The 12,271-nt window shown below is 50.7% G+C and overlaps 1 protein-coding gene and 1 long non-coding RNA gene across 6 annotated transcripts in view; one reads left to right on the forward strand and one right to left on the reverse strand.

Moving 5' to 3' along the window:
• SCARB1 (scavenger receptor class B member 1) overlaps positions 1-8,408 on the reverse strand; it is a 92,977-nt gene extending 84,569 nt beyond the window's left edge. The window contains exon 1 of one of the 5 annotated variants that reach the window (XM_043902083.1): positions 8,045-8,407. In XM_043902083.1, the coding sequence (XP_043758018.1) occupies positions 8,045-8,170 (126 nt within the window). In that variant the 5' untranslated portion in view covers positions 8,171-8,407. Of the gene's footprint in view, positions 1-8,044 lie in introns of all 5 variants that reach the window. The other 4 variants (XM_043902084.1, XM_043902081.1, XM_043902080.1 and 1 more) reach the window with 4 other exon arrangements.
• On the forward strand, positions 6,786-11,524 carry LOC122693994. The gene is made up of 3 exons (XR_006341078.1): positions 6,786-7,063; positions 7,572-7,721; positions 10,813-11,524. It is a non-coding gene; the product is annotated as an uncharacterized LOC122693994 (long non-coding RNA).
• Positions 11,525-12,271: the final 747 nt, after the last annotated feature.

Below are 12,271 nucleotides of genomic sequence, written 5' to 3' on the forward strand. Positions count from 1 at the left end.
TCCTTCCCACTTGCTACATGTTGAAGTCATAACAGGATAATTCCAGGTAGCTGAGCTTCTCTAAATTCTAGCTAATCACATGGGTCAGGGAGAGAACGCCTGGCAAGTATGAGTCATCCTAGGAAGGCTTGGGGAACATGTCATCAAATGGGAAAAGCCAGGCACACTGAACCCGGGTCTCCCATACTGCAGGCAGACTCTTTACCATCTGAGCCTCCAGGGAAGCCCTTCTGAAGATCCCCTGGAGAAGGAAATGGCAATCCACTCCAGTATCCTTCCCTGGAAAATTCCATGGACGAGGAGTCTGGCGGGCTACAATCCATGGGGTCGCAAAGAGTCGGACACAGCTAAGGGACTTCACTTTTTCTTTCTTTCCTTCTTTCTTTCTTTCGGAGCACTGAACACAGCCCCGGGCCAGGCCTCCAGAAGGCCAGACCGCAATAGGACACATGGCCACGTGTGTGTGTATACACACCCCAACACACTCAGAACATGTGTTACCATGTGTGTCCACATGTGTAACTATACGCCCAGCATGTGTCAACACACATGTGAGCCCACGCATATAAACATGGATAACAATAATACGTGTGAACCCATGTGTGCCAAGAACCAAGTGTGGGCACATGTCAATGTATGTGTACACATGTGTTCATGTACATACACACATACGCTATCACAAAGACACTGTGCCCCCATGCCAACACGCAACATGAATGTGTGCACATGGTCACACACAAGTGTGCATGGGTGCATGCCAACACGTGTTCATGTGTCACACGTGTACTACCGGCATGCATATACATACATCAACATGTATATGCAGCACACTCTCAAACACACACAGTGGTGAAGCAAATCCATGAGGAGCAAAGAGGGAAACAAAAATAACCGACACTCAGGGAAACTAAAAATAGCCCATGTTTTTCATCGTGGCTCTGGAGTAAGTGGAAGCCGCCCTCTCACACACCAGAGGGGTAGGAAGCCCCAGGCAGGAAAGAGGAAGAAAAACACAACAAAATTGGAACACACCTGCAACCCCACTGCCCCGAGAAGGGAGTGCGTCCCCTGCAATCTGCGGCCATGGGTCAAGTCTACAGCCTTGTCCTCCATGGCCAGAGGCAGCCAGATGCAGTCAGCCCTCAATACTTTGACACCCTCTGAGACACGACCCCTGGGGTTTTCTGGAGCCCCAGACAGGGGACAGGGAACAGACCTGGCCAAGCAGACCCTACATGACAGCGGGGCCACCCTGAGAATCGCTGGGACCACAGGCCAGCTTCCCTTGGTATCAGTGATTCTAGAGCCCACCCAGGCCTATCGGACAGACATGGAGGAAAGGCGGCGGGAGGCATCCTGCACTCACAGTTTGAGGGAGGTGATGATCAGGAGAAAAGCCTGGAAAGGACCCCACCGCCCCACTGTCTGTGCAGGAAAAGGACAAGGGACACTGGACCCAAGCAGAGACCAGGGGAAGGGTTTGCCCTGCCTCCAAAACACCCAGTCGAGCTCTCAGGGATACGGAGAGTGGGGAAGAGAGGGCCCACAGGCGGCAGCCCGCCCAGCTAGAATCCTGGTGCTGCCACTGCAGCGGTGTGACCGGGGGCAAGTGTCTTTTCGGCTCTATGCTTCCATTTCCCTCAATAAAAAAGAGGCAACGGAAGCTATTTAGATACTAAATGAAGTGACTGCACGTAAAACACCTAGAACAGTGTCTGGTGCTTAATCAGTGTCTACCGATTGTTCTCTCTCCCCAACCCCCACCTCTGAACTGCCGCACGAAAGAAATTTGCCAGAGGATGAAAAGCAACTGGTGGCTTCCAGGTGGTTCTCTGGTAAAGAACTCACCTGTCAATGCAGGTGACGCAGGAGATGTGGGTTCAATCCCTGGGTCAGGAAGATCCCCTGGAGGAGGAAACGGCAACTGGCTCCAGCATTCTTGCTGGAAAATTCCTATGACAGAGGAGCCTGGTGGGCTACAGTTCATGGCGCCACAAAGAGTCACACACGACTGAGCATTTACACCTTGGTGAGAAGCAAGTGAGGCAGAGCATGGTGTCCTGAAGGTTCTTTGGATGGCCCTTGCAGAGGGAGAGGGGGTAAAAAAAAGGGAGGCTGAGGGTGGGGGTGGGGAAAGGCCAAGGAAAGAGCCCAACCTCAAAGCACTCAGGGTCTGTTCATCCCGCCATCCCATCATGAACCCAAGCGCTGCTCTGGTCCTGGGGACACTACAGGGAGAGTGACAGGACAGCCCCCGCTCCTGCCCATGAGGGAGAAAGAAAATGCACAAATCAACATGTAACATAAGTGGGGGGTGGCTTTTAGGGACAATGAGGGGAGAGCTATGCAGATATCTGGGGGATGAGCCTTCAGGGCAGTGGGGAAAGCAAGCCAGAGTTTGGTAGAACCAGGCTCAGTGGCTCAAGGACGCTGAAGACCGGGGACACTGTGGCAGGTGAGCAGGGGGGCCAAGACAGGGCGTGCAGTGAAAGAGGTAACAGGAGCTGGATCGTGGCAGGGAGTTCAGGTCACCAAACTGACCTTGGTATTCACTCAGAGTGAAATGGGGATACCTCAAAGGGCTGTGAGCAGAACGGACACGTGATCAGGTTGTCTATGGAAACCAGAGATGAGACTACGGCATCGGTCCAAGTGGTGAATGGAGGAGGCCAGAGTGTAAAGATATTGAGAAGGTGTCAGAATATGTTTTGAAGGTAATCTTAATAGATTTTGCTGATGGAGCAGATACAAGGATACCACAAAAAAGCATCCAAGAAAACCCAAGGTTTGTGCCTCTATTCTTGGAGGGAACAAACAGAGGTGTCAATTATCGAGCTGGAGACACAGGTAAGGGAAGAATTTGGCAGCTGGAAAAATGAGTGGATAAAGCACCCAAGGCTGATTCCAAATAGAAAACTTTAAAGATGGCAGAGAAGGAGCTTCCCTGGTGGTCCAGTGGCTTACAGTCTGAGTTCCCAATGCAGGGGGCCCGGGTTCGATCCCTGGTCAGAGAACTAGATCCCACATGCTTCAACTAAGACCCGACACAGCCAAAATAAATAAAATATTAAAAAGAAAAGAGAGAGAGAGAGACTCAGTTTCCCACTCCCCCCCGCCCCACCCTCAGCCGTGGAGAAGGCTACCAGGTCCGTCACTATGCATGGTGGCCCAGCAGATAAGCCCCTTCCCCTTGGCCCAGCAGGACCTCCCTGGTGGACCAGAGACAGCCAGTAATTTGGGAATGCCTAGACCAGGGTTCCTAATCCATGCAAACAGAGAGGGCCACACATGCCAGGTTCCATTCGAGGCTATGGATACAAGCATGCCCGTCCTCCTGGGATTTGCCTCAGGATATTTTCACACACACACACACACACACACACATACACACACACCAGCAAATTACTCTCTTAAGCTTCTGTTTCCCTAACTGTAGACAATGACAATGAGAGGTGTGTCCCAGAATTCTCCCCGGACTAATTGAGATGATTGACACATACAAAGATGCCTGGCACATAGTCATCCTTGATTACACTCCTAAATATGTTCAGTCTGAACACCTCTCATCCAAACCGCCCCTCCCCCCCACCACCACTGACGGGGAGAAAGGAGAAGAAATGAGTCTTATTCTCCCTCAAGGCCTCTCCCAGGGAGCTCCATCCACAGGGCCCCTCCGCTGTGTGCCTCCCACATTCTGTATTTAACTCATCTGGCCATTCTTTGGGGGAAAGCTATGAATTCGTAACTAACCTTTAACTAAACACATAATACATGAATATATTCTCCTTGTTTAAAAAGAAAAAGTCTGGCGGTTCAGGGGCTAAGACTCCGCACTCCCAGTGCAGGGAGTCCAGATTCAATCCCTGGTTAGGGAACTAGATCCCACATGCCATAACTAAGAGTTTGCATGCCGAAACTAAAAAAGGCTTCACACGCTGCCACTAAAAAAAGAAAAAGAAAAAAGATTCTGCAGGCCAAAACTAAGACTTGGCCCAGACAAATTAATAATTAATTATTAAAAAAAGAAGTATGAACTTCACAGATAAAGCATGCTTCCCCCCACCACACCCCCAATTCCCTGAGTAACCACTTTTGTCTGTCTGGTGCACCCTTCCACACCTTTTTCTGTGCTTTTACATGCACTGATAGAAATCTAGTGAAAATACAGAGTTTCGCGGAGTTTTTGGTTTATTTTTTAACACAAAGAACCTTATAGCTTTTTGTCAATTAGTCATGTGTTCGTCTGCTTTGCTTTTCTGTGCCCAAATATATAAAGATCTAGTTCCTTCTCTCTAATCTCTGCCCAGAAATCCACTGGATAAAAGACTTCTGCTTTCCTTCCTATTCCCCTATTGAAGTATAGACTCAGATTTGTGGTCAGGATTCCTGACCATAACTGCCATGAGCTGTGTGAACCCTGACATGTCTCTGGGCCTTGTATGCCTCAGTTTCCTTATCTGTAGGAAGGGAAAACACCACAACAGCTTACAAGAGTGTGATAACCTTCAAATGAGAAAACAGGTACATCACACATGTCATCATCGCCTTTGTACTTCATCATCTTGACAGTAGGCAAACTAGATCTGATTCCTGCCTCAGAGCTGAAGACATAATCCCTGGCTCAGAGGTGAAGTAACTGGCCTGAGGTCCCCAGCAAGCAAAGGGCACAGCCAGGTCTGCAAACCGTGAGCTCTGGAAACTGACACCAGTTTCAAAATGGGTGCAACCCCGACAGCAACCTGAGAAATGTAAATTATACACATCATATTAACCCGCCAAAATTATTCAAGATGCTAATAAATTGGTCATCACCAATAATGGCAGAGATGTGGGGGAGTGAGTAGTTTCATACTCTAGATGGAACTATAAATGCTCTTGACCTTCAGGAGGGTCATTAGGCTGTGACCAAATTCAAAACAGACAGACCTTCTGGTCTGGAGGCTTCTCTTCTAGAAATGCACCCAGTGGAAGTGGTTATACAGGTACACAGAAAAGTATGTATGAGAAAATTATCAGTCAATGGAGAAACAGGTAAGTAGGTGTACAGTATTCAAAGAAATACTATGCAACCGTGAAAATGTGACAGATTTCTATGTTCAGACATGGAAAAATTTTCAAATGGTATCTGTGAATTGCAAAGCAAACTGCAGGCTGTTTAGACATAGTTTAGTTCAATACTTGTAAGTATACATTACTATGTCTAAATACACATCCATGATGTGTAGCTCTATAAAAGTCTTCTTACGAAGATAATCTTGGATGATGATGGTACTATCGAAAAGGGGAATAAAAGGAGCGGGGCGGGGTGGGGGGAAGACCCTGTTTTCCCTCAACTTGAATTTTTCTTACAAACAAGAATGCATGTCTTGGGGCTTCCCTGGTGGCTCAGTGATAAAGAATCCACCTGCCAATGCCAGAGACACAGTTTCAACCCCTGTTCCAGGAAGATCCCACATGCTGCAGAGCCACTACACCCGTGCACCCCAACTACTGAGGCTGTGCTCTACGGTCCAGGAACCTCAACTACCGAGGCCTTATGCCCCAACTACTGAAGCCCGAGTGCCCTAGAGCCCCTGCTCCGCAACAAGAGAAGCCACCGCAGTGAGGAGCCTGTGCACCAAAAAGAGGAGCCCCTGCTCACCGCAGCGAGAAAAAAGCCCGCACAGCAGTGAAGAGCCAGAACAGCCAAAAAACAAATAAATAAAATTATATTTTAAAAAAGAAAAGATAGTTTCTCGGTTAAAAAAGAATGCATGTCTTTTATATACATGGACTTCTTTCATTAACCTCAAAGCATAAAACAGTAGAAATCAAAACACAAGTCCTCCCATTCAAGTTGTACATGGACACATGAAGCCAAAGCAAACACCAACAGGCCGTCCCTTCCTCTCCTAACGTACCACTCACTCAGTCTCCTGAACACAGACACTCTTCTGACGGAAGGCTCTTGGCCAGAGCTTGGCCTGAGCTGTCCAAGAAGCTGTCACAGGCTGGGCTCGCCTCCGTGTCTTCACACCACTCAGTCACAGACCAATCACCTTTGGGATATTTATGGTAGATGCTGGGTGACTCTCCCTCAAGTTTCCCTCCTGGAAATCTTAGATGCTGGGTGACTCTCCCTCAAGTTTCCCTCCTGGAAATCTTAGCTCCAGGACAACTGAGGGCAGTTGTCTGGAAGCCCAGAGGAGGAATGAGAAATTAGGTAGGGCATGCATGTGTGCATGTACATTCACACACACACACATCCTTCATCTGATTGCCATAAAAAGAAAATACCAAATACCTGCATTAAGTCCAAGAAGGACTGGGTTGACAAGATTCTTCATCAACTATAAATTCCACTCATCCCCATTCCCCGGATCCCAAAGCAAGACGCTCTTTGCACAGGATCATGACAGGGTTCACCATACATGCGGCACGCGAGTGACCATCCCTCCAGGGCACACACGGCATGGAAACTACAAAATCGGCAGGCGTTTACAGCTGGCTCTCACTGAGATAAAGCTCTCACAGTTACTTTTTTTTTTCTTACAGCTACTTTGAAAAGCAAAGCAAAAACACCCATTGGCCGCCATGGGATAAAAAGAATTAGTTCTGTTGCTCTGAGGTCTCCCCACAAAACTCTTTCCCGCCACTTCACAGGCAAAATTAAAAAACCACTAAGAGGAACTCGGAACTCAATGTCACCATTGGCCAGGACCTCCCTGCAATCAGATTACAGGACTTAATGGGACAAGATTTGAGAACAAAACAAAGGACACAGTGTGGCCAAGATGACTCAGACAACCACTTGCCCAGAGACCTCGAGAAAAACCAGACGGGTGTTCCTCCATCTTTAAAGCCAAAAAAATGGCCGCTGGGTCTAAGCAGATACAGCCTTCATTCATTCATTCATCTCTCAAGCATCTTGCATCGGGCATGGGGCATGGACAAGAAATGTGACCCAGTCCCCGTTCTCAAGAAACTCGTCTAAAGCAGGGGGAAAGAGCAATCAATTAGCAAGTGACAAAAGCCACATCTTTATCCCAGCTCTGCATCTTGGTTGGATCTGGGAGGCGCCAAGGTAAGCCTCAGTTTCCCCTCCGAGCCCTGCAGGTGCCGTGGCCTTGGCCTCAAAGCTCTGAATGCTTTTAGCTCGAATGTGATACCTGGAATCTGCCTGTCCTTCAGTAACTCCAGGCTCATTCAAACATGCTGCCCGGACACCCAGGGCAGAGTCTGCCGGTCTGAAGGCCAGCTGACAGCCTTCATTAGTCTCCCTGGTTGAAAGGGCAGTGGTGTATAAGGTTAGGATCAGAAGAAAACTCTCAGGCTGTGGGCTCCTGAAGGACCCTGTTTATGCAGCCTTGGGCTTATTCCTGCTCATGCGTGGATCTGGGGAGTAAAGCCGCTTATCACTGCCAATCTGCATCAGGAAGGCAGCGGAAGGGGACGAGAGGGCAACCCATTCTGCCTTTAAGAAGAGGTCTGCATGGGGAGGTTTTGGACAGCAGGGACAAGTGGCGGCCTGGGCACGCATGTGAGCCTCACATGCACATGCTTGGAGGGTTCCTGTCCGCCTGCGCTCACAGGAAGCAAGCAAAGTGCAGTGCCAGTTCTACCACCCACCGTCAGAGGCTGCTGTACGGTAAAGAAGCATGGGAGTCTGCCCCTGGGCTTCTCCTGGCGGTATCAGAAACACGGCCACACTCCACTCCCGTCTTGGATCCCAGACCCTTCAGGTGAGGTCAGGCTCCCAAGTGGTCTCTCCTTCAGGCTTCCCCAACCCCAGTCCAGTGCCTCCAGCAGAAGGCCCTGGGGCCCTCCTTGGCCCCCAAACTCAGCCTGCGTCCTGGGTCGGGGAGGTTCCTAGGAAAGATGGCCAACTGGCTCGCCTCATGCCCTCTGGTCTCTCCGGTGCTCAGCGGCCCGGGCCCAGGCCACGCGGATCCCGGCACCGGGTCGCCGACCCGCCGGCCGCGCGCCTGGCCTTCCCGGGCTCCCAACGCCCTCCAGCCTCGGACGGTATCCCGCGCACGGGTCCCAGGCCAAGCCCCTCACCCACCTTGAGGACCTGCTGCTTGATGATTGAGGGCACCATCACGATCATGATAATGCCCAGCACGGCGAAGAGGAGCCCGATGAAACCCAGCGCCGCGGTCACCCGGCGCGCTCTAGAGAGGTTGCCCATGTCTGCGCGCCCCGGCGCCCGCGCGGTGCTCGCGGGGTTCCGCGCCTGTGAAGGGACCGAGACGGGGACGGAGGTGATAGAGGCAGCGACTCCGAGGACGAGGCCCGCAGCACACGGAGGAGCGGCCCGGCAGGTGGCCAGCGGTTTTATGCGCCATCACCGGGGCGGACCGCCCCCCGGGACGCCCTGGGCACCGGGATTCGGGCCGGCGCGGGCGAGCTTGGGCGAGGGGGCGGGGCCTAAGTTAGCAAGGGGCGTGTCCGAGGCGGGGCGCGGATCAGAAGGTCCGACTGGGGCGGGGCCATCGCCGGGAACCCGCCGCACTAGCTTCCGTTTCTGCCGGAGGGAGCCCCGGGGGCCTCGTGGCCCGCGTGCAAAGTTGGACCTGGCTCCCTTCCACTTCCTAACCCTTCCCCGCTTTCCTCACTCCCGCCTGCTCCCCGCTCATCCCTTTCCATGAGCACCCCCATCTTCTCTCTTCTCCGCATCTCTCTCCCCCTCCTCCCGCTGTCTCCCTCCCCCGCTCCTCTCTCCTCATTTCGCCCCTTCTCCCCTCCCACTTCCTCTGTCCCGACCGTCATCATTGTTGGTATTTAGTAGAAATTTCCCAACTCTTGCAGGAACTCCAGAGCTTCCCCACCCCCCCACCCCCGCACTCACCTCTCCGTCCTCAGCTGGCCCCATGCTCCCACTCCCCACCACACCCCCACCCCATCCCCCCCCACACACACGTGCACACACGTTCTATTCCAGCCTGTCTCTCCCTGGAACAAGCCTAGCAGACTCCTGCCTCAGGACCTCATACCCACCACGACTTGGAATTCTTTCTGCCCCCCACCCGCCCCTAGATATCTGCCTGGCTTCTTCCTTCAGGACTGCTGGGGCCACCTTATCGGAAAGGCCTTCCCAGCCACCCTGTGTGAAATAGAATAGCGTCAGCTCTCCCCTCACCTTTATCAAGGGGCGCCACCAGGCATGTGCCACATTCATTTGTTCTTGCTTTGAGACCATTGCCAGGCCCTAAAATGCTATGGGGCCGAAGCTTTGTCTCTCTGCCCCCGCCCTCCCCCTCTCAGTAGCTTCACTGCTGCCTGGCTAGGAATGTCTGCTCACAAGGAACCTTTTAGAATGAAGCGGTGAGGAGCCTTCTGTGAGCCAAGTTCTGTGCTAAGAGCCTTGCCCTCACCGACTCCATTTTGCAGATAAGGAAACACGCACAGCGGGTTAGGTCAACAAATCCAAGTCTCTGCTTTCTAATGAACAGGAAGACAGAGGATGGGCAAGTGAGGAAATGAACAATGGATTACTGACACCCCCTCCAAAATAGTAAAACATGGGCATGTGCCCCCCTGCCGTCTTCCACAAGCCCCTCCGCCCCCACCTGCTCAGAGTACCTGCAGCACCCCTACCCTGCACTGAGTCCTGGACCCCTGATGTAGGTCAGTCCCCTCATTGTCTAGTTGGGGGTCACGCAGGGAGCCCCAACACGTGGGTAAGGCAGCCCAGTCCCTGAGGGCTCAGAATGAAATTCTTCTTCAACCCTGGTAGGAAACAGCCTTCTCCCAGGCCCATCCTTAAGCAACACAGGGTGACGTGAGTCAGTATATATCAAGCACCTGCTGTGACTGCCTTGCCTAGCACTGTCTTCTCCTCAGGGGACCCACCATTGTTCGGGTTACCAGGAACAGAGACCCAGCCCCTGACCTAGATCAGGGTGGCTGGGGCAGAAGTGGCTGCATCAAGTGGCTATAGAGTTTCCTACTCTAGGGTCCTGGGAAAAGTGGCTTGGCCCTTTCTGCGCCTCAGTTCCTTCACCTATCAAATGGGGATAAGAGCCTCTCTCCAGGATTTCCTTGGCAGTCCAGTGGTTAAGACTGCCTCTTCCAGTGCAGGGGGGTGTGAGTTCAATCCCTGGTGGGGGAACAAAGATCTTATATGCCTCCTAACCAAAATGTAAAACAGAAATAATGTTGTAACAAATACAATAAAGACTTTAAAAATGGTCCATGTCAAAAGAATACTAAATAAATAAATAAAAATAAAAGCCTCTCTTCAAGGGCTGTTATGAGGATTAAATGAGTGGGAAGATGTAACAGGACATACAACAGTGCCCCAAGATGAAAGCATCATAAAGTTAACTGTTCTTGTTATTGCTGCCCCAAGGTCCTAACTGTTCTGGCTTCTGCCCACCTTTTTGCCTGCATCTCCCAACCTCGCCAGCTTGTTCTCCGTACCCCGGGCTCCTGGCCCTTCTTTCTGTTCCTTAAACAGCTTGTTCCAGCCACAGGGCATTTGAATGTGCTTTTCCTTCTGCCTGCCCTTGCCCAGATGTGACTCTTCCTCCTCCAGGTTTCACTTCAAACCTCACTCCTTAGAGAGACCTTCACTGTTGAATCTGTCCAAAACGAAAGTCCCAACCCACCAGTCACTCTTTTTTTTAAATTAATTTTTATTGGAGTATAGCTGCTTTACAATGTTGTGTTTGTTACTGAACCGCAAAGTCAATCAGCTGTACATATATGTATAGCCCCTCTTTTCTGGATTTCCTTCCCATGTAGGTGTACCATCACTCTCTGTCAACTCACCCCATTTTATCTGAAATTGTCTTCTTCATTTATCTGTTTGCCTCTTTCTCTCTCCAGCTCCCAAAAGAGACATATTTGCTCATGGATGTATCCCCGGCACCTGGAACAATGCCTCCCATCTCGTACATACTCATTAAAGACTTGCAATAATTACTTCTTTAATTAATCGACCAACTCATTAATTAGTTAATACACTTGCCTTGAAATCTTTGAGGCCTTCAGCGGCCATCAGCTCTGGGGATTGACTTATGTTTGCTGATTTTTGGAGTTCTTGGAAATTAACTAACTAACTACAATCTGGGGTCTGTCCTTAGCCTGACACCACCCTCTTCTTTGATACCCAGCTTCCCTCAGCAAGGACTGACTCGCCTTGACCATCTCACCCAATCTAACTTTCAAATCTTCAAGGTCCAAATGTACGTGACGCTTACCCAAGAGAGCCCCCAAGGCCGCAGCAAGAGTGTTTTCATGTCACGCCACACTGTCACTTGACAAGAGAAAGACAGAGATGAAAGGATATCTGAGACACGTGACCAGCCATGACCTTGCTAGGGGGTAGTCACATCCGATGGGGGGAGGTGGGCAGTGACCTAAGAAGTTGGAGAAAAGATGTTTCATAATGTTTCAGGGAGAGGCTTTGCCAGGACAAGGCAAAACAAAGATGCAGGAGAAAAAGAAAGATAAAAGACAGTACAGTATTATCAATCCTGAATATTCACTGGAAGGACTGATGCTGAAGCTGAAGCTCCAATACTTCGGCCACCTGATCTGAAGAGCTAACTCATTGGAAAAGACCCTGATTCTGGGAAAGATTGAAGGCAGGAGGAGAAGGGGGTGACAGAGGAGGAGATGGTTGGATGGCATCACCAATTCAATGGACATGAGTTTGAGCAAGCTCTGGGAGATGGTGAAGGACAGGGAAGCCTGGTGTGCTGAAGTCCATGGGGTTGCAAAGAGTTGGACAAGACAGCAACTGAACAACAGCAACAAAACATAATCGATGTCAATTTCAGAGACAACCTGTAAACACCAAGTCAGACAATGTTCCTCCTTGGCTCAAAACTCTCCCATGAAGAAAAGACAATTGGTGAGGATGTCAAAGACGTGGAGAAATTGAGACTGTCATCCACTGCTTGTGGGATTGTGAAATGGCCCAGCCACTGTGGAGATCAGTCTGGAAATAGCTCCTCAAAAGACTAAGTACAGGACTTCCCTAGTGGTTAAGAATCTGCCTGCCAATGCAGGGGAGCGGGGTTTAATCCCTGGTCCAGGTAGATTCCACATGCCTCAGGGCAACTAAGCCCATGGACCACAACTACTGAGCTTATGCGCTAGAGCCCAGGAACTGCAACTACTGAAACCCACGTGCCCTAGAGCCTTTGCTCCGCAACAAGAGCAACCACCCCAATAAGCCTGTGCACCACAACTAGAGAGTAGCCCCCATTCGCTGCAATTAGAGAAACTCCGAGCCCAGCAATGAAGACCTAGCACTGCCAAAACATAAATTAATTAATTT

This window comes from Cervus elaphus, chromosome 5 (genome assembly GCF_910594005.1).
Source record: "Cervus elaphus chromosome 5, mCerEla1.1, whole genome shotgun sequence".
In the NCBI taxonomy this organism is placed as follows: domain Eukaryota; kingdom Metazoa; phylum Chordata; class Mammalia; order Artiodactyla; family Cervidae; genus Cervus; species Cervus elaphus.